Genomic DNA, 26,661 nt, shown 5'->3' with positions numbered 1-26,661 from the left:
GAAATAATTCCAAAATAGAGCCTCATGGATACCACCTTCTTTAACAGTAACATCTGCAGCAGATCCATTTCAGTTTATGGTTTTTAATGGTGTAAACAATATACAAATTTTATGGCATGGGCCAAAAGATGAATCATATACAAATTTCAGGTGGACCACAATGTACAAAACAGTGGTGGAAGACCATTATAAACATTTATTTATTTATTTGTGAGTCACAAAAGTTTTGGATCTAATCTTATCAAAAAAGGTTGGATACTAGCAGATGGCAAGTCAAAAATGATAGTGTCGGAAACATGTAAATACCCATGAAAAAGTTGGACAAAAGGAAAGTGTAACATGGCCATAAAGATATCTGCACAAAGAAAGCTTCAAATTGATTAATTTAAAAATAGAAAAAGATATTTGCATACTGTTTACTACTCCAAACAAACAATATCAACTCACCTAAGGCCCTGTTTGGTAGACACCTAAAAAATGAGTTGATCTCCTTTTGGTTAACAGAAACTATGCATTAATCTTGATCTCTAATAGATAATGAGTTCATGTTAAAAGTGATTATGTAATACAGATAGCAATCTCTAATACATAATTATTGTTAACTAAAATGAGATGAATACATTTTTGCATCTACCAAACAGGTACTAAATGTGTCAAATAAAATTGCAGATTCAACTAAACAGAAAATATGAAGTAGAATTGCTTAGTCTATTTGTTCCTAATATAAAGAAGCATGAGAATTAACATCTTTTAAGACTGAGATTATTGGCGTTGTTAAGCCAGCATTTATTACATGATTAGAAAGCCATAGCATAGATCTAATAAAAAATTGTAATATTGTTGCTTGAAAATGTCTTTTTTTCCTTCTAAGTTAAAAGTGAATAAAGAAAAAAAAACAAAAAAGAAATGAAAAGAAAAAAAAGAATAGTAGTGAATGTAACAAGCAATCACATTAAGGCAATATGCACATCCAAAAATGGAATATAAAACGCAATATGTAGGATCCCATTGCTTTATGTAAGGAATTTGAGAAGCTCTTGCTAAATTTTAGTACTGCTGTGAAGTGAGCAGATAGCAGCTTTTCATGATTGGTGACAAGCGCATTGAGATCAAAAACCTTATAGGGCTATTTAGCATGAATAAGTTTTAAAAAGAAAAACAAGTAAAGAACAAGTAGTAGTAGTGATATAGTGAGAGCTATGGCAATGATACTGAAGAGTTTTCTGAGTTCATTGAGACATATGGTAGAAAAAATCTCAAAACAGAAGGCATGGCCCAAACTTCATTTATTTTCCAATTTCTAGCACATGGCAACGATACTGACAAATACTTCCTATCAGTCAACGACTAAATGCATAGAAGGATTAGATAATAATTTGATTGAGTGGATAAGAAAATGATATCCAATTATCAAATCTATATATTCATCCGTAGAAAGCAGAATTCATATAAAAAACAAAACAACAATGAACTTTGGAATGCTTTAAGAACTGTTTAGGTATACCCCAAAATCACAACTGCAACTGTTTTTTGGTGGTCCACCGAGCACCTGGGACTGTGCACAAACAAGAACTGCATTTCATAGGCTCCCATTACCTGTCCCAAACTGATGGTCAAACTGTTTCAAGCCAGGGCAACTGGAATATACTTGGGAACAAAAGCATCTTGCTCATCCAGATTTAGGTCACTCAAGTCTAACATACTATTAAGAGTCATCAAGAAGCCATAGCTTCAAAAAGTGCATGCCAACCTTAAAAAGGGTTTCGACAATGCAAATCCCTAAAAAGGGATTCGAGAATGTAAATCCCTAATTAGGGATTCGACCATGCATATTCCTAATCATGTATTCTAAATTGCAGAAATCAACAGCAAGAAGGGAAAAGCCTTACATCATACCTGAGAATCGGAGATTCATGAGCAGCGAAAGGCCGATCTGCAGCAGAGGGCCGAGGAGAGAGAGAGAGAGAGAGAGAGAGAGAGAGAGAGAGAGAGAGAGAGAGAGATGAGGATAGAGAGAGTGAGAGGGAGAGAGAGAGGGAGAGCAAGCAGAGAGGGAGAGTGAGTGGAGAGGGAGAGGGAAAGCGCACGAGAGGGAAAGGGAGAGTGTGTGAGAGGGAGAGGGAGACGGAGACGGAGAGGGAGAGGGTGGAAGAGCAAGTGGAGAGGGAGAGCTTGGGGGAGTGGAGAGGGAGAAGTAGAGGGAGAGGTAGAGAGAGAGAGAGAGAGAGAGAGAGAGAGAGAGAGAGAATCGGCGCTCGCGGCTGGAGATGAAAGAGGGGAAATGGAGGTACGGTTTTGTTTTTTTCCTTTTTACAGTGACCCTTTGCCCGTGGCCGTTAAAACTGGCCGCCGGCAAAGGGTAGCCCCGATCCATCAACTAAGCTACATTTTCTTGTAGTGGTACCTGAAAAAGATACAAGCATGTATATGATGGCGAAATGGAAGCAATAGAGCTTCATCTTCACTTCAATTAGCTGAATTGTGATTGCTTGAGAGGAATGTATCTTAGATTCTGAAATCTGTTGATGAGAATAAAGGTTTATGGTCAAAGGTTTTATAGAGGATGTGTGGCACTAGTAACAAAAGGAAGCAAGTGGTATTTGTTAACTTTGATAGTGGAAGTGTGAAAGAGTGAGACCCACGTCAATAAATTATTATTGCTTCTGTCTACTCCTACAACCAAAAACTGGCACTATCTTTTACTTCCCACCTTACAATTTGCATTCATGGGTGTAAAAGACAAAGATGTGCCACTTTGGAAAACCAATGGGTTTGTTCTTGTATATATTGAAACCATTCAATACATTTAAATTAGCATTTTTTATTAAAATAAACACCTTTTATTTATTTATTTTTGTTAGGATAAGGACAAACACACATATAGGGATCGTTTGGAAGCTGGTAAAACATTTAAGGTTATAAAATTAAAAGTTTACAGGTCAAAACTTTACCGAAACTGTTTGAATTGGGAATTTTTGTGTAACAGGTAAACATTTTACAGGTCAAAACATTTTGTTTTTGTTTTGTTTGGTTTTGTATTTTGTATTTTTTATTTTTAAGAAAACCTATGATCTTGATTATAGGTAAATGATTACACTTGAAAGACATTAATATATAGTAGAGCATGGTTGTTGATACACTTGCACTATTTGTTAGGCTCACTATTAAGTGCAAAGCACATCTAATTTGTCCATCACATGCGTCCCTTATACTCTCTTAGCGCTAAAACAACTTGATTAACTTCTGGGCACTAAGCTAACTGTTCATCATGTGGGCTCCACCATCAATTGGTTGTTAGAACAACCCTGAGGTGGGCTACACATATAGCATATACCAAATGTTTTGATCAAACTCAATTGACTACAGGTGCTTTGGATAACTATGAAGATACTGTAGGGCTCAACATGTCGGGGTTGCGTCCTAGAAAAACTAATGTTATATTTCTTTTTATCCAAACCATATGCATGATACGTTGATTAATTCATTGGCCCTGGTGATATATGTGGAACACATTTATTCATATGGGTTTAAGGACCCTTTTAGTTGTCCTTGGACACCTAAGATTGTACACAATGGTTGTTGGCCAGGGGAGAGTTGCGGTCCATGAATCTTAGTGCCATTGCCATTATCATATTGATTATAGGAAAACCGTAATTTTAATTAAATGGTCATCTCTTTTAAGGGGATTGACTTGATATCAGGATGCATAGTCTCCATCATTGGGTATGATCTCTAGTTAGTATGCCTTAGCCATATCCCACATGAGTGTGTGAGTGTGCCATGGATATAGTACCTTGGACATGAGTGTGTGAGTGTGCCATGGATATAGTAACTTGGTGAAACCTTTGGAGACTGAAGTTGGCATGATTGATGACAAGTATCTATATTGGGAGACTCATCATGCCCAAAATGGAAAGGCTTGCAAATACACTAGGTCCATCAAATCCCTAACATGAGGATGCATGGATGAAGAATTCTTGATTGTATATGCTTGAGTCACTTTATGAGGTTACCACATTATACCAAAATCGCCAATAAGCAATGGTTGAATATCATTTTGGAAGAATTTAGGAATGGTTCATGATCATTCAGAAAAAGGGCATTGCTAAAAATTAGGAACGGATTCAAACCGTTCAGAGGAAATTTCAAACTTTAGAAACAGTTTTTAGGAACAGTTCTAAACCATTCTTAATGATGGGAATAATATTTTAAAAATGGTTTTTTTCCTTCCTTAGGAACGGTTTTGAACCCTTCTTAATTTCAACTACACTTTTAAAAAATAATAATGTGTTAGGAATAGTGTTAAACTGTTACTAAAATTATGAACAATTAAAAATTAGTATCAACAATACTAGGAACGTTTTATAACCATTTCAACAACACATTTTCCTACACTACAAGAAAATCACATGCATTAGTTCTAATTAAAATTTCTTAGACAATGTATAGTTGGGATGTCATTCTCCTGCTACTTCCTTGGCATAATGTCGACTAGGAAGTGAAAGATGTTCATCCATGTGATCACAGTTGCAATGGCATTCTTTAGCTGTCTCTCTTTGAAAGGGTTAGGGGTTTGACTCTCTCACTCCCACCTTTATTGAAAGCAATCACCTAGACTGACTAACTCGGCTCAAGTTGTGCCGAGTTACGTCCAAAGAGTCAACCTCAAAAGTCCAATAAAATACACATGCCTGCAGTCTTATTGCATGTAAGACCCATAACCCTGTGAGATTAACTGTACACCTAACACCCGTATTTTTTTAAAATAAAATTTAAAATTTAAAAATTAAAAATTTTAAATTTAATTTTGAGTGAGAAAGAGATCCACCGATCTCATCATTCTTCCTCTTATCTCTCTTTATTCAAAACTCTCCTCGTATCCCGTAGTCTCCCAACGAACCATCTCTCTTAAAAAGGGAGAGTGTGTGAGCGAGAATCCTACTAAAATTTAAAGAAATAAAGAAAGAAACTCTTATATTATTAAAAACAAAAAAAAAAAAACAAAAGGGAAAGTGGGAAGGAGGTTTTAGGGAATTCATCTATTCAGGTTAGTAAAATGAATTTTCATTTGTTTTCTTTTTGCAATAGTTTAATATGGCATTAATCTACACATTAGACGGATTGTATCAATCAAACATCCATTTTTAAGTCTAATTCATCCATGTGGAAAGGTACACTGATGTGCATGGCTTTAGGGATGATGTATAAAAGGTGAGATTTTTTCATGATAGACAATGATCGATATGATTTATACAGTTCATGGGTATTCTAAGACTCAATTATGTAATATTTTTTAAGAATCAGACTAATTCAATACCTCAATAGATTGTACTGATCATATATCTACCAAGATTCTTCCTTAATCTAATGAAATTAAATTAATAGTGGAAAAGTAATTCTTTGCACAAGCTACAACTTGACATAAAGAATTATATGATATAATTTAAAATGTGTGATTAAATTAATTAAAATTTTAAGAATAAAATAAATTAAAATCCTAAATTCCAGACTGATCGGACCATTGGATGGGCTGCATCCATCTGAAGAAATGGTAGATAATGAATCATATGTTGATTTATTATGTTGAATCATTATATGGTTGAGATTTAACTCGGTCTTAACTGACTATCAAAATTCGAATATTAGATGATGATGACATCCAGATTTGATGATCGATCTAATTATATAGTGGGCTGCATTGACCAATCAATGTGAGTATTGATAATTGTAATTAATTAAGGTATAAATGGTTGGATCAAGATAATCATCGGTTGTCCCTTAAAATTGATCAGGTGACAATTAATGGTTAGCCTTGATCCATCAACCAAAGGTAATTCAAACCTTAAATTATCAAAGTAAATAAATCTCTTAAAATTCGTGTAAATAATCACAAACTAAATAAATTTCAGAATTTCAGGGTTAAAAATAGAATTTTTTGCAAAGTTAAGGGGTTCTGGCATAATATTCCAGAATATTACAGAATACCGCCCAAACTTTCAGAAAATTCAAGTTTCAAGATTGTTACTGAAAACAACCCAAATCTGTAAAAATTCCAGGGGGTTAATTCTAATAGCACCTTAGTGTTTGAAATATTATTTTCTAATTTATAAATTTATTTAAATGATGCATCTTAAATGGATTTAAATTAATAAAAGGTGATCCCCACCATATAAACTAGTAAGATTAAAAAATAATAATAATAATTTTCATTTATATGATTTAAGAAATTTTAATCCAAATCAAACTATTGGTTTATGGAATCATCTTTACCACATCAAGGTGAGTGACACCGCTGTGTTTCCCTCCATTACGTTAAAATAGATAGATTCTTTGATATGTTGTATACTTATCTTAATGTAGTTGGCATGTACTCTTACTTAATTTAGATGAACATGTGATTTTTGTATTAATATACTAATAATGATATGATTTGATTAATGTGTTAGTATAATCAATTATTTGAGTTACTATATTGATATAACCTATATGTTAAATTACTAATTAGACATGAATTCACTACAAGAAAAGGAGGCTTTAGCCTCAGTTCAAAACTGTAGCTGAAAAGGTTAAAAACTGAGGCTAAAGCCTTTAGCCTCAGTTTTGCCTCAGTTATCCAAACCGAGGTTGAAACCCCCGTGGCTAAAGGCTTTAGCCTCAGTTTTAGCAACCGAGAGTAAAATGACTTTTATAGCCTCGGTTCTTCAAGTGAGGCTAAAAGAACCTTTTTAGCTTCAATTTTCTTGAAATGAGGCTAAATCAAAATTTTAGCCTCCATTGTTTCTAACTGAGGCTATATCCAAATTTTAGCCTCAATCGCCTCCAACTGAAGCTAAATCTATTTTAACCTCAATGCCTAACAACCGAGGCTAAAGCCTTTAGCCACAGGAGTTGTAGTCTCAGTTTAGGTAACTAAGGCAAAACTGAGACTAAAGATAGATTTAGCCTTCGTTGGCATCAACTGAGGCTAAATTCAATTTTTAACATCATTTATCAATAATTGAGGCTAAATCTAGTTTCTATCAACAAAAGCTTATTATAATCAACCAATGATTGAACCTGTACATGTTTCACCCATTTAACATCCATCAAGACAACAATCAACAAAATAATTAATGGTTTGTTTAAAGTTTTCAAAACACGCAAACTGCCACATAGCCTTCCACATGAACTGTTTCAACAAGGTCCCCTTCCACATGAATATTTTCTCTCGAATCAGATCAATCGGTGGGTTTGTAGCCTGAGCAAACATCTGCTTGAAATACTCAAATGTATGTTTCTCTCTGTTGGACATCACAGCCAAAGGAGCGTCATTTCCCATTGAGCCAAGAGCCTCAGTACCATCTTTTGCCATGGGCAACAACAGCATCTCCAGGGCTTCTACAGTGTATCTGAATAAGGAAACTCAACAAAAGCAATTTCACCCATTGTCAACAATAGATTAATGAGAAAACATTTTCCCATGATGCTAAAACGGCTAAGAATTGTTGCTATTTTAATGAGAAGAGAGAACTAACTCACAATGTCGAGAGACCAGTTAGTTGTCCACCAAATTGGCCACCCAATTTGCCCTGAAGTTGATTGCGACTCATGTTTCTACACTCACCACCAATACCATCGTTTAATTCTCAGGTTTCCAATATAAATTCATAATATAATTAAACAAAAAAGGTGCCAAACTTACAATCAGTGTTCGAAGTATTAACAAATTTTCCAAGACAATTGTTTAGTCATGCTAAAATGATGTTGAAGAGAAAATATTAATAAATCTTCCTTCCTAACGTAGCGATTTTCTAAACTGCCCGATCATATCTGCAGTAGTGCCAGTCCCTACCCTTCTGGTACAAGAAAGATCATGAATTAATCTTTTCTAGGCCATTGCTACCTATAAATAGTAACATACAGATCAAGCACAGAAATATGTAGCCATCATACCAATCGACTAACTGCATTTTGCACAAACATAGAAATATCATAGAAAGTAACATTTAGGTGAATGCCAACAGAACACCCAACCGCAATTAAATCGTGTCGTATGACATCGAACCTACCAATTTAGGTAAGAAAATATCCATTAGGCAAAATGCATTCAAATTACATTTCGGCAACTGCCATTATGACAAGAAAATCCAATGAAACATTCAATCTGCCATTTGTCAATTGATAGTCACTGAGACTTTACCCTGATTTGAGTTTAACAGCTATATTTAAGTACTGATACATTCTGGTTTACTAAAATAACAGGAATGGAAAATGAAAGAAATTGATAAAAACAAAGCCGAAATGTGGGAGTCACAACAACTAAAAAAATTAAGAAATTTTATGGAAATTGAAGATCTGACCGTAAATTCGTCAGAGTATTCGTCTTCGATTCCATCAGACGCTCCAAATTCCAGATGCGAGCTCGACCTCGACAACCGCTTCATGTATTGTAAAAATAGTGAAAAATAGACCGACAGAGTGGAATTACAGCCGGATGTTTCTATCATGAAATAGTGTGATGTCATTAAGAATATCATTGATACTGTTAAATCTAGTTTTACACTTGATATTCAATATTCTAACCAAACGGCACAGATAAATAACAACTGATAATATCACCAATATTATCAACTATATTGATGCAACCAGGAAGACTGGTCCATTTTCATAAGGTGGTATTTAGATAACAAAGATATTAGGGCACAGCCCAACCCATGAACCATGAGATCGAAGGATTAGGCTACTGAAAGGTGGTTCCACCTGTACCATTGACAAGTTGAACAAAAGATGCTTTTTTCTCTTAGTCGAGTAGCATAACCCGTCTTTCATCTCCTCAACCGCAGAATTGGTCGGTTGCATTTGAACATTTATTTCCAATTTAAGTAAAGTTTAAACATTCCAAACTTGACCATGCATTCAATAGTCAAATGCGTGAAAAGTAAACCATACACATTTTATTCAATAAGAAACTTTATTGATGTTGATACATTAGATACTATGGATAATTTGTAAGTTAGAAGCTTTCTATACCTGACCAACAGAACTGAAATGGTACATGACATTTTCTCCTGTGACATCTGAAGTTGGCGATGACCAATATGAGTCAAAAGCAACTCCACTAACCTGCCGGTCAGCAAATAAAAAATAAAAAAAATTAAATATTCGCTAGTCATGAATATACAAGTAAAACAAGTGCAACACTGAATATTTAATAGGAAAAAGAATTACCCATGAGTTGTGTCCCTCGCCCCATGCTACAACCTTCCAATCTTCCATACTCCAAACTTGTACTAGATCATCTTCACCACCAGTCAAAATGTATTTTCCATCAGAGCTGAGAAACAGTACATTATTAAGATTAATTATTAAATTCTGTTTTAAAAAGGTTTTATTAGTTGTTCAGAAAAAAGAACTTGCAGGGACCCATATAAATTATACAATGAGCAAACACATACAACATGTTGAATAACATGGAGAACCAGGGAAAAAAAAAAAGGAAAAAGAAAAAGAAAGAAAAGTAGAAGTCACCTCCAGGCACAACACAATAAAGCACCATAATAGCTTTTTCCGCCACAAATTAACTGTTCTTTAGAGTAGTCAAATACTCTCAGGTAACCTGCATGTGGCAGCGGATCTCAGGTATCTAGGTCCTGACATCAACATGAAGTAAACATGAAAAAGAACACAACTAAGAAGTCGAAAGGTTAGCATTACCATCTCTTCCAACAGTGGCCAAATATGTTCCATCTGTCGAGAAAGAAATACTGTTGATTGAACCTTGGCAAATGTGCCATCTTGCAATTGGGTTACTCTGCAAGTAAATCTAAGAAATCATCAAACTAGACCACATGGAAACCTAACAAATTAGAATATAAGATTCTCTCAAATGACAGGCAACCAGAAAATGCTACTAATGGAAGTTCTCATGTTCCAGGATATCATTGAAGAGATCATTAATAATATCATTGAAGAGATCAATGTACTGTAGAACATTCTCTTAGTGGAAACCAAATTTGGGGAAAAGATACCATTGTTTTCCTTGCATAAAGAAATTTGGGAAAGCCACTCAGTAGGTCAACGACTGAATAAAATCATATTGCTACTAAGCTGTACAAAACAAGAGCTTCGTTTTTTCTGGCATCATATCTGTATTTAAATTCGGTGATATTTATTAGACCAACCTGCCATATAACATATGAGATTTGGTTCAATAAGGATGAAACACAGCAGCTGTGGCATGAAAGGTTGATGCAATGACTTTTAGTACCATACCAGTTCACAGAATCTTTTAAAGCTCCCTTTATCCTCCGGCATAAAAGTAGTTAGTACAGCCTCTCGTTGCCTACCAACATCAGCAAGTTCAGTCACCAACCTCAGCCTATCAAAGTTCATGTTGGCCCCACTGGTTATTGCTACAACATTTTCACCCTTCCGACCATAGTACTTGCAGTAAGCTTCTGCTCTAGCTAGGGCAAGTGCACCTGCTGGTTCTAGAATGCTCCTTTTCTCCTCAAACATGTCCTGAAGAATGGACTCAAATATAACAACTCCAGTATATCATACATTAAAGCGCCAAGGTCAGTGTAGCTACAATTCTAAACAAGTAAAAGATGAAGACTTCTACTTGCAAGAAGGAAAATAACTTGTAAAATATAGGGCCCATGTCATGTTCTAGCAGAACAATGGTATTCAGTGTATGATGAAGAAAAAAAAAGGTGCTCGTGAACAGAAATTTTGCTAGCAAGTCCCATCGCCAACATACCAGCACTAGGAATGACTAACAAGAACCATCGCCAACAGCATCTTCTGAAAGAAACTAATGAGGCAAATCAGATGGAATTGAATTTAATGAAATAGTTGAATATGCACCAATCACAATCAGGAGTGAAAATCCCACCTTCAGATGCCACAAACTAGAGGACCACTTCACTAGCAGCAGAAGAATAAAGAAGGAAGATGGTATGAGTGTGCGTGTGTGTGGAGTCCCAACACAAAATAACCTAAAGGAATCTTGCCTTTAGGGTTTCTAGATCATTGGCTGGGTTGGCTCTAAAGGTGGTTTGTATGGAAAAACTAGGGTTGGGGATTAGGATGGACATTGGATTCCCAACAGCCCAACGGCCTTCGAGTAAGGAAATGTAGAAAAAAGAATTTAAAAAGACAAATCAACCTTCTATAACTATTACTCAGAAAAGTTAAAGCAACTCATATTCTATCAAAATAATCATCATATCATATCATCGTGTCCTATTTTCTGCATGCCAACACATGCATGCACACTATGGAATACTTCAAACAGCCTTCTAGCAAAGAAATGGTACAAAAAGATTCTTCATTGGCAATGTATAAGTCGGCACTACATTGACTTCTTATGCCTCTAAGAATATGAATTTCCCACCAATCATTCTTCTTAGTTGGATTTGGTAGCTTGCAATGTGCCTTGAAATTTAGAAGTAATAATATATTCAAATTCTATAGCATATTTGTAGAAAATTAAATTTCATTACTGAATCTAATAAGTGTATATGTTATATTTGATAGAATGATTGTAAGAAGTCAATTAAAATACGTACTCTAATAAAAAATGACGAAATTCCAAATCTCCAAGTTCATTAGCAAACAAAGCATGAAGCAAAAAAGTATGGCCCACCTTTTTCCAATCTGCAACCCTCATTTTAAGACAGCCCTTGGATTCTTTTGCATGTCAAACACATAAATACACATAAATACGACTTGACCTGAAAAAGAAAGGACCAACTATTCAATGATGGTGAACTACAAACTCATGAAATGTAATAAAACATAAATATATATGTAAAAGATAACACATAAATGAATCTCAGCAAAAAACTACCTATTGATTCTTCGGAACCTTCGACTGAGGTCCCTCAGCCTCAGGTCTATCCCTAGGAGTGGATACTGAGTCAGCCTCTACATTTAGTACATTGCCCGAAGTTTGGTCTGTTGCAGCCAATGAGTTCATAGTATCTCTCATTCGTGCCATCATCTGCTCTGTTATTCGCTCTGTTATCCGATGCTCCATCTGCTCCGTTATTCGCTCTGTCATCCGTTGCTCCATTTACTCTAGATGCTTAGCCATCTGTTCTTTCATCCGCTCCTCCACTAGTTGCTCTACCCGCTCATTCATGTGTCGTCGCAACTCATCAGTCTCCCTCCTGAGTTCTGCAATGGTATTTCTTGTGCCCCATAACGTGGAAGCTGTGGGACCTAACCCCATCATGCGAACCCGGCCCGGATGCTCTGGTCCCAATATCTGGGATAAGAGATCGTCTCGGGCAGTGCTACTCTGAGAGGACTCAGCAGTCTGAGTTGCCCGTAACTCCTCGATCATTTCCTGTGGTGTAGAAAAACATTAAATAAGTTGTTCAATATCATGACTTAATGAAAAATATTGGCTGAGATGTCAATGATTAATAAATTTCTACATACAATAACATGAGCCGACTCTTCGTTCACAACACTCCCATCTTTCTTCCGATGGGTCGTTATGAACAACGTTGCCCGATCAGGAGACTCTCCACCAAGATTCTTTGCCCGTTTTTCCATGTAAAAACAAATGAGTTGATAACAATCATATTAAAACAGAATGATGGCATTTCAAGTTTAGAAATCAAAGAAGAATTTACCTCTTCTTCACGCACTTGAGCAAAGCTCCTTGAGCCGGCAGTGTGGGCCATACGATGCTTGCTGCGGTTGATTTTATTACTTTGAGTGTGGGCCTACAATGTGACATAGTAAAATAACTAAATTTTAATATAAATAACAATATACACCAACATGGATATAATTTTTCTTTATGTTTAATTTTTACCTGTCCTTCATCACTTGACCAATAGGTGACGAGCTACTTCTAGTGTGTCGGCTCCACTCGATCAGGACAGTGAGCTAGTCGTTCCTCATTAGTCAAATATCGCTTGTAGTGTTCTTTTTTTAACCTCTTCTTCCACTCCTTTCATGAAGCTCCGATGGACTTCATTACCCAATTTCGACGCTCCTCGTCGATATTCGACTTGATCTGCAATGCATCAATCATCAATTATACTTAGTATACAAAAATACAAAAAGAGTAATTGAAATTTTGATTTCATATTACCTTCACTTCATTCCAAATCTCATTCTTGTGAGATAGTGGCACATGATGCCAACTATCGTGATCAAGAGGCGCTAAGCGCCCATTCCTAGATAAAATGCCCAGCCACCTTGTAAATTCATTGTACTTATGTCCAATGGGCTGCCCGTACTTATTCCAACTGATATTCAGTTGCTTATTGGGTGGCAAGTTCGCCACCTCGCTGATGACTGTAGGGCCTTGAAATCGTCTATTATGAATACCACCCTCTTTATGAAACAAAAGAATAGATATGAGCATTCTAAATATTTGAAATATAATATCTACATTTAATTAAATCAAGAACAGAACAAAACTATAAAAGTTACAAGCTTAACTTCACTTCACTTAAATTATATATTTACATACCCAGAGTCGATGCTGAACTATCTGAACTCTGTCCAACCTGGTTGGTGGTCAGGACCGGGTCAATAAAGCTCGAATGATGATGGTCGGAGGTCGACATCTTCATTTCCTTCACAATATGAAAATAATATATGTAATGAGATTGGAGTTAACCAAATAATTGTGAGCATAAAAAAAAAAGAAGAAGAAGCATGCATCACATTTGTGTTAGGCATCAATACTTAGTCATCAGATTCCGACCTAGAATCGTGGTCCTCTTTAATCAAATTAGATAAGTTTTGTGGAGTGTTAACTTCGTTTCCCTCCACATCCGTCCTATCCCAACTCACATTATCATCATTGGCAAGCATAGTCGCTTCCAATGTATGATTAATGCAAGGCAAGCTCTGAAGGTATGTATCATTATCAACAAACGAATCATTCATGCCCATTTCGAACAAATCCCTTGGCTTTAACCTGATAACAACATGCCAATCATGATCAATAGGATCGGGGACATAGAATACCTGTTGTACTTGGGTTGCTAAGACATATGGTTCATCATACAGGTTCCGACCAGTATGCCATAATTGTTTGAAATTCACGAGCGTGAACCCAAATTCATCCTTCTTGATTCCCCTGCCCTGAGTTCTTACATCCACCCAATCACACCTAAATAATACAACTTTCTTGGACCCACAATAATCCAACTCGATAATGTCTATTAAAACACCATAGTAATCCACATCCCCTATAACAGGGTTTCTATCACTTGTACTTGCGAAGCTTGATGTCTTTGTCGTCACTACAACTCCACTATTCTGTGTTTTCAAGTCTCTCTCACGGTCTCTTGTATGAAACCTGAAACCATTAATGATGTATCCTTTAAATCTTCTTGCAACAGTGTTAGGGCCCCGAGCCAAGCTTCTAACTTCTTTCGGAACTTGATCATTCCCAACATGGTCCACATGCTTCCCAAGCCAATCTGGAAACTTTTCATTGTCGATGCGTTCTAGGAGCCTCGGTGCTCTTCGGGGCATCTCCTTCTTAATCACTTTCTTGTGTTCACTGCATTTTATTCAATTCAATGAATAAGTTGTAAACAAGTGAGATTCTTATGAATTAACGCTACAAATAAAACTACTCTTACTCAATGAATGGTGCGACCGCATTGGTGTTGAACAACACATATCTATGTTTCATTCAGAACTAAATCCTAATCATCTCAATTCTGACCTATGTTTAAAACACACCCTAAGGAGATGCCATCATTACCTTGAAATCCATGCCATCCACCCTAATACCATTCAATCCCTTCCAATCCACCCGACCAAACATGCCCTAAGGAGATGCTGACTGTATCAGTAACCTAATAAGAGACATGAAGAAGACAATTCTTGACAAGTTTCTCTAGCAAGTTCCTGAAGTTCTTTAAGAATATTCACAAAACACACAATAGCCTGCAGATTATTGAGTTACCCATGAGATCAAACTCGAGCAGTTGCATTACTATGAACTGTCCCAGAAACATGGAAGGAAATCAGGCGAAGATACTGGATAAGTGCCTTAGCTTCCACTCCATCCAAATCTTTATAGTCAATTAAACAGAAGAGCAACCAAGTTAGACACTATACTCATCGCCCCCACAATATTCACGCTCCAAGAATTAAAACTTTAGCTACCAATAAATTAAATCAAGCATGCACATTTCTCCCTCTTTCAATTTTCTTTAAGACAAAGCTCTAACCATCTTGCCCCTACTATGATTACACACCTACAAAAGCCCATTTATACAGTATCCAATATGGGTCCAGAATCAAATATAGAAATATCAATTCATAAAATACAAGGTAACATGTCCACTTTGACAATTAATGTATTCTTACACTGCAGCTAAATATTGTATCCAGATAGATAGTGATTGACTTCTTAGAGAAATCAAAACCAACTTTAGTAACAATCACAATTCCAAAATATATGAGATTACTAAAATTCATTTTTTTTTAAAGATAACTAAAATTCACATGAAATGCTTAGAAGCAGAAACAGGTAAAAGGATGAAGGTCAATGTACCTTGAAGTGAACCCTCAGATCCGATCCCCTGGCCTTGCAGGCTGAGAAAGCAAACACAACAAAAACCGATTAGAAAACAAATTTCTGAAACCAAAACTTCCTACACGCTTTTGACCTTTCAAGCCTAATCCAAATGACCATGCAAAGTGAAGAATATTAGCAGCAAACTATAAATTGTCAAAAAAATAGAGGAGGAGATGAGGTAGCTGAAAAGAACCCCAAACTCAACGGGAAAATCAACATTGGAAAACAAACACCATAGTCTAGGAGATCTAACACGACAATGACAGAGATGAAGAAACCATAGTTCTCCATCCTCACTGAAAATGAGATCAAATTGACTATCAAATTAGACGAAGAAACCCTAATGCTTCAATTTTTTTCAATAACAAGATCAAATTCAATGCCGAGTTCGATGAAGAGTCCTAGATCTTCATGTGCATTACATACACCATCAAATTCAACACCACAACAACCGATAAAAGCCCTAGATCTTCAAATCGAAAGAATGGGAGATCAATTCTAACAACAAAAAGATACGAACAGACCCAAAGGAGTGGAAGGAGCGAAATGAAAAGAATTGAGCTTACCTTGAACTGATTTGGATCTGGATCTGAATGATAAGGAGGTCTTCTAGCAGCTTTCCTTCTTCCAATAGAGAGAGAGAGAGAGAATGGATTTGGATCTGGATCTGAATGATAAGGTCTTCTAGCAGCTCTCCTTCTTCCAATCGAGAGAGAGAGAGAGAGAGAGAGAGAGAGAATGGATTTGGATCTGGATCTGAATGATAAGGTCTTCTAGCAGCTCTCCTTCTTCCAATCGAGAAAGAGAGAGAGAGAGAATGGATTTCGATCTGGATCTGGATCTGGATCTGAATGATAAGGAGGTCTTCTAGCAGCTCTCCTTCTTCTAATCGAGAGAGAGAGAGAGAGAATGGATCGAGGGCGTGGATCGGAGCAGCGAGAGAGAGAGAGAGAGAGAGAGAGAGAGAGAGAGAGAGAGAGAGGGCGTGGATGGAAGTAGAGAGGATGAAGTGAGGTTGGGTTTTTTTATATAGGGCACAAACAGGGCGCGGATGAAGATGAACGATCCGATCAAATGGCTATGGGTTGCACAGGGTCGGCCCATTTGCTTAAATGGATCACATTTTCTGACGAGAGCCTGACCCACAACTGATAAGCTCAGCCCATGCCTAGCCATGGCTACGAGCACAGACACACGTGGACTGAACCCAGCCGTCCATCCACTTTTGTGAAAGATCTGGACGGTTCATTAGTTGTGCCCCATATTAACAGAAATTCCATTGAAATGTGACAAGGCCAGCTCCAGTCTGGTTGCGCATTGATTGGACGGTCTGGATGCATTGCTAGAGTGCACAAAAGAGTTTGAAGGGCTGATAGATGCATGCTGGATCCTAAGCCTAAAACAAACTTTCCAAAGGTCCAGATTCAACATGCGCTTTGTGGCCACCCGATGAGTGGCTCCACAAAACGTTCTGCCTCGATCGCTTTTGAGGTCTTGCCAAGGCGTGTTTTTGTTCATCCATGGATGAAGTCACATGGGTCTCAAGATCCAATGGTCTAGATAATTTTTCAGCGATTTTATAGGGGATGATCCAAAAATTAGATTGACCGTATGATGTGACCATTGGATTGATGTCCTTCGTGCAACTAACAAGAAAGGATGGTCCAAAATCTACATTAGACAAGGTAAACTTTCTCATCACCATTGTTTGTGGGGTGGGAAGTGGACTGGAGTTTTAGCCTCAGTAACTCACCAACCGAGGCAAAAGGGCAGACTTTTTGCCTCAATTGCTCACCAACTGAGGCAAAAGGGCAGACTTTTGGCCTCAATTGCTCACCAACTGAGGCAAAAGGGTAGACTTTTGGCCTCCGAGGCAAAAGGATAAACTTTTAGCCTCGGTTTCTCACCAACCGAGGCAAAAGGGCAGACTTTTGGCCTTAGTTTTCAATAACCGAGGCAAAAGGGCAGACTTTTGGACTCAGTTGCTCACCAACCGAGGCAAAATGATAGACTTTTAGCCTCAGTTTCTCAACAACTGAGACAAAAGAGCAGACTTTTGGCCTCAGTTTCTCACCAACCGAGGCAAAAGGGTAGACTCTTAGCCTCAATTTCTCAACAACCGAGGCAAAAAGGCAAACTTTTAACCTCAGTTGCTTACCAACCGAGGCAAAATGGCAAACTTTTAGCCTCAATTGGTCACTAACCGTGGCAAAAGGGCAGACTTTTCACCTCAATTTCTCATCAACCGAAGCAAAAGGGCAGACTTTTGGCCTCAGTTCTTAGCAATCAAGGTAAAAGGGCAAACTTTTAGCCTCAGTTGCTCACCAATTGAGGCAAAATGACAGACTTTTGGCCTCAGTTGCTCACCAACCGAGGTAAAAGGCTAGACTTTTGGCCTCAGTTCTCAACAACCGAGGCAAAAAGGCAGACTTTTGGCCTCAGTTTCTCACCAACTGAGGCAAAAGGACAGACTTTTGGCCTCAGTTCTCAACAACCGAGGCTAAAAAGCAAAAAAGAAAACTTTTAGCCTCAGTTGCTCACCAACCGAGGCAAAAGGGTAGACTTTTGGCCTCAGTTACTCACCAACCGAGGCAAAAGGGCAGACTTTTGGCCTCAGTTTCTCACCAACAGAGGCAATAGGTCAGAGTTTTGGCCTCAGTTTCTCATCAGCCGAGGCAAAAAGTGAATTTTTAACCTTAGTTTACAACCGAGGCTAAAAACCATATTTAGCCTCCTTTTTTTGAACCGAGGCTAAAAAATTGAGGCTAAAGGCCTACTTTCTTGTAGTGATTAAATGATACACTGATATTATTGGATAGTATGGGATTGTGTTGATTTAAATCTGAAAATTGGTATAATCTCTACAATGCATGATTTACGATTACTTAATATGCCTTGTGCATCTAGCATTTGCATGCACAACATGTGCCAAATTCCTGGAGGACCTCCCTAGATGTTATACTTGGTAGAATCATTACCAAAAGCCCACTATAGTAGTGGAAGCCTACTCAATGAGTAAATGTGGGCCTTGCCAATGCCTACTAAATGGTAGAAGCCTGCTAAGGGGCAAATGCGGATTGACGGGTTTCCAACTCAAGCAAGTGGACGGATTCTCAAATTATATATTCTATTCTAATTTGTTGTGAAGAACCATGCCAGGACTTCTCACTAGGCGTGGCTAGCTTAACCTATATTAATGTAAAACCATACATATGTTATTGAGGGTGAGCCAGTGGCTCAAGAATAAGAGTACATGGTCAAGCCAAAAAAGGACTTATCGGATACGTGACCCTACTTGACAAATGAAGAAGTTGCTGCCCTAGAATAGCCATGATTTTCACTTTAATTATATTTTTAACATCCCGAATTTTCACGACTAGAGTTTATACTCGTGTCCGAGAAACCGGGTGTTAATATTGTATAACTGGATGCTTTAAAATCATACCTTATTTTTTTATCTAGATCACATCCAAATACATTTATGAAGGTAACATTCACATGAATAAAATCAACTGTAATGATTATTTCATCAAAGTAATAGAATTCAGTAAATAATCAAATGCTTTCTCACGGGAAGCTTATTACATTTATCGAGTTCGCAGCAAAAGTGTAAAACTAAATCATAAAACTATTTTAGTGTTCTTTCAGTATAGCCATTCCACAGAAATATGGTCCTCTAGGTCTTCAATTTGTACATTACCTGTATCATCTGTACAGTTGGAGAGGGTCAACTCCCTATTCATAGTGATGGTTATCCTTTAAGATTAACAATGATTCAAGAGATTTATAAGAGCAATGTAAGGGTTCTGATATGTCCCGTACTCTATAACTACAAGGGTATTAGCATGGGTAAACAATCTACATGAGATGCATGCCTAGCAAAGTATGTGCAACTCACCACACCATACATAGTGATCATTATAATGTGGAATATGATTCATATAAAAGTCGGATCACCCACATTCTCACACTGCAGAGATTCACTGGCATGTCTGACTTTACCGTGACTTTATGTGAACACCTCAAGGCGGCACAACACATGAATCAGATGAATTACATGACAAGATTTGTTTATGGAGCAATTATTTGTGACATCTAATCCCGAAAGTGATGTAACACGTATTGCGAATTACTTACGTAGATTTATGCACTACTACCCAAAACCTATAGAATTACACATCGACCAAGAGGGTCTTTACCCAAAGGGCATTACGTCTATGATAAAATATTTGAATCACTAGTTGTGATACCTCTTAACACATCACTTGCACTTATAGAGAACAAAAACCGAGTCATAGGGCTTCTGAAAAATCAAGAAACATGCCCAAGCCTCAAAGGTAAATAACATAAGGCTAGTAAAGGAAGAGAGTAGCAATGACTAACTCACAAAGAGGAGAGTGACAATGGTCAACTCATTAAAAGGAGAGTAGCAATGGATAACTCAACAAATAGAAGAGTGACAATAGCCAACTCAATCATAGGGGGAGTGGCAATGGCCAATTTAATAAAGAGAAGAGTAGCAGGGGTTAACTCAACAAATTGATAAAGGCAGGGCCAAGGCCTGTATCCATTGCTCCACATAAATTCATAAAGATCACTTGTAAATAATCATCATATCATAATTTCCAAAGGGGTAAATAAGTGTTGACGGTAAATTGAACAATAGCAGAGAGAGAATCATAGAATCATGAAAAAATAGTATGTAAAAGGCATGATAACACGTATCACTTAAATTACTGTAAGCTTAAAGGAATAAAACCCTCACCTTTAGTGTTGTTCCTTCCTTAAACGTGGTTATGCATTGAAGGATTAGGTCTTTAATCTAATATTTAAGAATTTGGATGGGTATATTTTATTCAAACTAGCTAGTCTTCTTGGCTTAATTTCTAGATCGAAGCATTAGGAGAGGAAGAAGAAAAGAAGTATACGAGGAAGTTAGCCACGGCATACCTATTATCTCAACTTTCTATTCAGCGAGTTATTTGACTAAGTAGTTGGTCATTCTCTTTGCCATGAAACTTTCTTCTTCTCTCTCTTTCTCTTTCTCTTTCCTTCTCTCGTTTTCTTCCTTTCTTTTCTTTTCTTTTGTTTTCTTTCTCTTTCTTTTTCCTTATCTTTCTTTCTTCTTTTCTTTCTCTTTCTTCTTTTCTTTCTCTTTCATTATTTCTCTTTCTTCTCTGTAACGCCCTGAAATTCGGGGGTCGAGCATAACTCAGCTCCCGAGTTTCAAAACATCACTTATGCAACATATTGAATGATGGATGTATGTTGTCTGTATGAGTGCATAAAACATGGAATAGATTAAGCCAAACGGCGAACATAATTCAGGGATAAGTGAAAGAACACAAGTGGAAGACTTAAAGAAATATATGTGTACATGTGTAAATCCCTGAAATACATATACATACCAGGTCATACTTATAAGTGTTACTATCAAAATTACATATATTAAATGACATCATCTATACCCAAAAAAAAAATTTCAGAATCCCACGCATCAGAACAAGGCTCACTAGAACCCGCCTGAAAACTGCATGAAAGAAAATGCAGCCTCATCATCCTCGAACTCCTACTTTATCTCAGGGGTCGCATCAATATCTGCATTTAAGACAGAGTCTGGTGGGTGTTTAAACACTGTCCCAGAACGTGGGAGTGAGTGATCAACTCAGTGGAACAATAAAGCAAAGGTTAACATGTTATCAATTTAATCAAGCAGTAATGATAAAGCAGAATAATCAAACATGTCCTAAGTACTCTTGTTAATGCAAAGATGTATGTAGAATGAAGCATGCCCTCGCGCGTACACCCTCAGCGTCTTCATCTTACGTTACGCATGACATCGCCTCAAAGTGCGCCACCTCTTCCAGGCACATGCAAATGCGGTGCATGAACATGATTACCAAGTTGTTATTAGTCCTTTTCATACAGCAAGATTGGGAAGCTAAGGTACCTTCCTCATATCACCATCCAAACAGTGATCCATTCTAGAGTCGTCAGTCCTAGACAATCTTATACGATCATATGGTTTTAAATCGTTGCAAAGGGCTCGTCACCAATCAATGCACACCTATCATACGTTTGTTACTACAATAAGGCTCGTCACCTCAATGCGGTATCCAGGTATGCTCGAGGTCACTACAAAGGGCTCGTCACCAATCAATGTAGGCCGACAGCACGAATATAGTGTCCCATACCACCATAATCAGCTCACGAGTTTGGTTGCTCACTGGTTATTACGGGGAGGATCGTCACCCCAGCGTAGGCTTACAGCTCGACCACGGTGTCCCATACCACCATGTCCGGCTCATGAGTCTTAGCGGATCAAGGTACAGCGGTTAATAGGATGTCATCGGTAAGTTTGGTACCCTAGATTCAAGCAATAGCGTCCATACATGGTGAACATACATCGGACAATCGGGTTACTTGACGAACTCGACTAGCACGAGTACACGTTGCGTTGAATGACATAGAGTACGCAAACACTCCGTGTGGCCAAACTACTGCCGACAACTCTAATACGACTCGGGTTCATCAAAACACGTCCTTTATGGCGAAAGCAGCCTCAACCACAATCTCAAGGCCGATTACCGATTTCCTAGACTATTCCATAGTCCCAAACACATTCCACTATAACAGATGTTCATATCGACAATTTAGAATAGTAATGGAACAACAACTCAAATCATGTGGTATGTAAGCATTTGAAGAATATCAACTTAACATTGATTTTCACATAAGTAATACTTGAAATTAAACAACAAGGAATGTAACTTGCATGAAAGAAATCATACACACTAATAGGAGAGTTGAGAATCACTTCTCAACGCCCATACTAGGTTGATATATTACACACCAGATCATTCAGACATTTCTACAAACACTTAGAATACATAGGTCAACATACATGACGTATGTTGGAATACACACATCTGGACAATTCCTTTTTCCAAGGAGTTGACACACATACATCTTGCATAAATACATGATAAATAATCATGGCAATCATATGAGCATATTTTATACGTATACAGTATTTCTTACATACACATAGAATACACAAATCTCAATATAACACATGCATATCAGGAACGCAAAATAAACATAACATTTAGCATGTGAAATCTCATCCATAACAAGAATAAACCATTCACTGGCATTGAAAGCCTTGAAAACCATAACCTATACGATTAAAGTCTGCACCTTAAATCAGAAAAGAACACCGAACTGATTTCAGACGATATGTCTTCGTCAACGGCGACAAGATAACCTAAGGCAAGAATAGAAATGAGATACAACACACATAAACTATTCTAAGCTCTAACACAGATTAGGGTCAGGTTAACTTACCCAAGGATGAACTCAGAATCACAGGAAAAATGATTTAAAAGTGATGGTTTAAGGATGAAGAAGAACAGGAAAGAATCTAAGATGATTCACCAACTTTCTCTCACTTTCTCTCTCTTTTCCTCTCTCTTTCTTAACTAGGGTTAGGAAATTCGTATGGAAAAGAGAGTTAGGGTTTTAAGGTCTATATATAGGCCTAACATTGATGAAAATAACCCTAGGGCCAAGGTATACTTAGGTTATAACCAAAACAGGCCTCTCTCGATCCAACAGAACACTTCCGGTGGGCCTTTTTCCACGAGAGGTCGGACTTATGCTCACTGACCATGGATCTAGGTCAGACTGAGTTTTCGTACCGATCGGATCTACATATCAGCCGTGGCGGACCACACTCAATTCAACGGTCACCGAAACTCGATCAGGTCCACAAGCACAATGACATGCCTGGGCCACCTTCCCTGATCCGAGGGTGAAATTGGGTCAGAATCCAACGGTCCGATTGCTTAAAATCATCACGCAAGCGACACGACTCAGATTTCATAAAATCACCTTTTAGTTTTCACCGTTCTCACACTCTTCACTCCGGATTCAAACAAATTGACCCAGAACATCATCTGGACTTGATTTTTGAGGTGATGGTCAAGTCCAACATGGTGACCATAACAGCCTAAGATCATCGCTATCGGACTTTCGACGTGCGGTCCAAGTCCGATCTAAAGCTTCCAAAAATTCCTAAGAGCAACTGGATTTAGCGATGAATCCCAGATTTCAGAGTAACCTAGCGCTAATGATACTACAGGTTTTGAGTCATGCAGATCAAATTTAAAGTGATTGATGCAAATTTCACAAGCAATCGAGTTTAACACTAATTACCCACAATTAGCTTCTAAGGAAAATAGAGGTAGTACTCGGGTCTTGGCACAAAAATTTTCGGGTCATTACATTCTCCCACCTTCTTTTGCATGCATCCTCCAAACAGGAAGTGGGAGTCCTTTATAACGTGGATGGGCTTCTGGAGCCTTCATGCGTACCTCATACATAGCTGGAGTGTGGAGAGTTGGCGTAACTCATCGATGAACAACAGAACTTACTAATTTCATAATCTCAAAATGGGAAAAGAAGATACTCAAAGCTATTGCAGATCTACTGTAATTTGAGTCACAATAAACCATTAAAAACTAAAGAAACATCCCATCATGCTACAGGTTTCACCTCTTAGCCCTAACTAAGAGGTTTAGCTAACCATAGACATGATTGGACCAAAGTCTCTTAAGAAAAACTTGAAAATAACTAAGGAACAAGAAGAAACCTCTTGGCGATGACTTCTCCACCCTTTTGCTCCACTCCTTAAACCTTAGAAGATGCTTAGGAACATCTTATGGAGTCATATTTATAGTTTTAGAACTCCAACTTTCACACCTAGTTGGAAAACTGTAGAAACTGCCTTAAATTTATGCGGTTTGCTAAAATAGACTTCACTCTGCATAATTTTTCAAAATAGACTTCACTTGTGCCTCGATAAGCTAATGGAGGCTGGTTCACCCTAGCCTCAACCCAATCCAATTCTTCATTCCCAACTCCCTACTTATGATCACTGGAAACATCAAGATTGGGAAGCTAAATCAACAATGCAACATAATGACAATTCTCTTTGGTCCTATACATCTGAGATCTAACAAGAAATGATCCAAAAGAATTCACTTCAGAATTCCATACAAACTCTAGAGATCAATCAGCAAAACACAGTCCAAAGACTTTAAGAACTTATAAAAGATATACAACAATGGGGTTCACATGATGCGATTATAGAGAATATTGAAATTGAGAATGAAGAGTTGGATTGTATTAATGAGCATATGGTTCAATTTTCTGAAGAGTCAATCTCGATGACAGTCCAAAGAAATGATCATGCGACATGGGTGTCTTTCAAATATAATGATAATGACACACTTCACTCATATGACACACTTGGTTTTAATGATGAGGGAGAGTTTAGTTTATTTGAACCTCAACCTAATTTAGAAATAGAATGTGAGGAAAGTGATCCCATCCCAAGTGTGTACTGTACTGAATTGGAAAATGATGAGTATTGAGATGGAGATCATGAATGTGAAGCCTAAATTCCCCTGGAATCAATCTCAAGTTTGGTCTAGGTCAATCATCAAGAAGTACATGAAGTGATCGGTCATAATGTGCTACTCCACTCATCTGATATAGCTGATTTAAATGTGGAGGATGAGCCTCTTTCAACCGACCCTTCTAACTCTTGCGAGACATGTTTAGACCACTTACATGAATTGAATGATGATATGATTCGGAAGATGGACAAGTTGCTCGATATGACTTTGGAATTTGAGGCCACCATCTCGGTTGTACACTTTTGACAATACAATGCTTTTACTGAGTAGTACCGATGAACAGAGTCTTCACATCAATTCTTCGCCTGTTGATTCTCAATCCACCTATGAAAGTCCAGATAAGATACATCCGGTGACTATTTATTCTCACCATGATGAAGAACAAGAGATCATGCTTCCATCCACTTCCAGAGACGATGGAATCCTTGAGCAGATTATTACAAATTTCAATGAGAAAAATGAGTCACTCCCAACTGAATTTCCCAACTCTTCGGATGATTGCTTTGCACACTTTGCAAATTCAAATGATCCCATGATATAAGACATAGTGAATGCCTTGCATGACAACACCTCGGTAGTTGTTACTGACCGAGAGAACCCTTATTCTGAAACCTTTCCCTTCACAGATCCTAAATGTTTACTATCACAAGAGGGAGAGTTGACAATTGAACCGAAATCTGAAACTTCGGAATGTGTTGAGATTACATCATCTGCTGAGAATTTTTCTGAATTTTATCTACCTATAGTCTCTGATTCACCATGGAGTACTAACATTGAAACTTTTTCAGTCACAGGTGAATCCTATATACTTTGGATACCTCAAGCGATTCAACGACAATTGTTTGCTGAGGTCCATAAATTTCTCTGAAAATTCATACTATAGGGCATCCAAGCCTATTGCAAAAAGGGCTTTTGGATGATCTTGCGCATTGTTTTCTTCTTGTCTGATGGGTGATAATAGTTCTCACCCCAATAATCATGATAACTAAAATAATCACATACCGTTTTCTTAATTGATGAAGTGTGATTATTCTCCCACATATGATCACATAGGGACTTCCTAACCAGTGGAGCATTATATTCCAGTCGGTTCTTGATGATGGTTTCAGAAAAATTTTGAGACATGGTTGTTTCCTAACATAATCATCTGCCAGTCCTTCACAATATCTCTCATCTTCTAGAAGTAACTTAGTGTACTGACGTTCCCACTCTTGCATATACATGGTGAAACCCAAATTCTGAATCTAATTCTAAAATAAGTTCCTAAAAATAAAAAATTCTACAGAAATATGGAGGGCAAGTAAAGAGAAGAAGTTATCAAAAGAGAAGAACTAGAATTGAAGATCTTACAAAATGAAAATAATCAAACTATGCTAGCAATGTTAGAAGGAGAAAGAGAAGAAGGAAAAATAAGATGAATCCTAAAAACAAGATCTAAAAACTGAAAAAATCATAAAAACCCTAAATCTAAAACAAGAAAAATCTAACCTAAAATAAAATCAAACCTAGAAAAACCTAAAACTATTTGTGTTCAACGCCACTCCTTGGCAACGACATCAAAAACTTGTTCACAACCCCAAGGGTAGGGTCGCGATGTAGTAATAATCTCGGTGAGACCGAGGTCAAATC

The 26,661-nt window shown here is 37.5% G+C and overlaps 2 protein-coding genes and 3 long non-coding RNA genes across 5 annotated transcripts; all 5 read right to left on the bottom strand.

Moving 5' to 3' along the window:
* Positions 1 to 7,163: 7,163 nt before the first annotated feature.
* LOC131238508 (uncharacterized) lies at positions 7,164 to 7,918 on the bottom strand. Its single transcript, XR_009167880.1, has 3 exons — positions 7,682 to 7,918; positions 7,519 to 7,593; positions 7,164 to 7,388 (listed from the first exon to the last, which is right to left on the bottom strand). It is a non-coding gene; the product is annotated as an uncharacterized LOC131238508 (long non-coding RNA).
* Positions 7,919 to 8,913: 995 nt separating this feature from the next.
* On the bottom strand, positions 8,914 to 9,906 carry LOC131238894 (uncharacterized). The gene is made up of 5 exons (XM_058236482.1): positions 9,871 to 9,906; positions 9,694 to 9,802; positions 9,508 to 9,595; positions 9,208 to 9,313; positions 8,914 to 9,102 (listed from the first exon to the last, which is right to left on the bottom strand). The coding sequence occupies exons 1-5, from the start codon at positions 9,904 to 9,906 to the stop codon at positions 9,004 to 9,006; spliced, it is 438 nt and encodes a 145-aa protein (XP_058092465.1). The 3' UTR covers positions 8,914 to 9,003.
* A 1,690-nt stretch (positions 9,907 to 11,596) lies between these two features.
* Positions 11,597 to 12,543, bottom strand: LOC131239936 (uncharacterized). Its single transcript, XR_009168493.1, has 3 exons — positions 12,430 to 12,543; positions 11,834 to 12,334; positions 11,597 to 11,717 (listed from the first exon to the last, which is right to left on the bottom strand). It is a non-coding gene; the product is annotated as an uncharacterized LOC131239936 (long non-coding RNA).
* Positions 12,544 to 13,084: 541 nt separating this feature from the next.
* On the bottom strand, positions 13,085 to 14,493 carry LOC131238892 (uncharacterized). Its single transcript, XM_058236481.1, has 3 exons — positions 13,981 to 14,493; positions 13,478 to 13,583; positions 13,085 to 13,338 (listed from the first exon to the last, which is right to left on the bottom strand). The coding sequence occupies exons 1-3, from the start codon at positions 14,491 to 14,493 to the stop codon at positions 13,085 to 13,087; spliced, it is 873 nt and encodes a 290-aa protein (XP_058092464.1).
* A 230-nt stretch (positions 14,494 to 14,723) lies between these two features.
* On the bottom strand, positions 14,724 to 16,339 carry LOC131239935 (uncharacterized). The gene is made up of 3 exons (XR_009168492.1): positions 16,117 to 16,339; positions 15,136 to 15,567; positions 14,724 to 15,041 (listed from the first exon to the last, which is right to left on the bottom strand). It is a non-coding gene; the product is annotated as an uncharacterized LOC131239935 (long non-coding RNA).
* Positions 16,340 to 26,661: the final 10,322 nt, after the last annotated feature.

Source organism: Magnolia sinica, chromosome 3 (genome assembly GCF_029962835.1).
Source record: "Magnolia sinica isolate HGM2019 chromosome 3, MsV1, whole genome shotgun sequence".
Taxonomy (NCBI): Eukaryota; Viridiplantae; Streptophyta; class Magnoliopsida; order Magnoliales; family Magnoliaceae; genus Magnolia; species Magnolia sinica.
The sequence above is the reverse complement of the archived record's forward strand: the minus strand, read 5'-3'. Positions and strand labels throughout refer to the sequence as shown.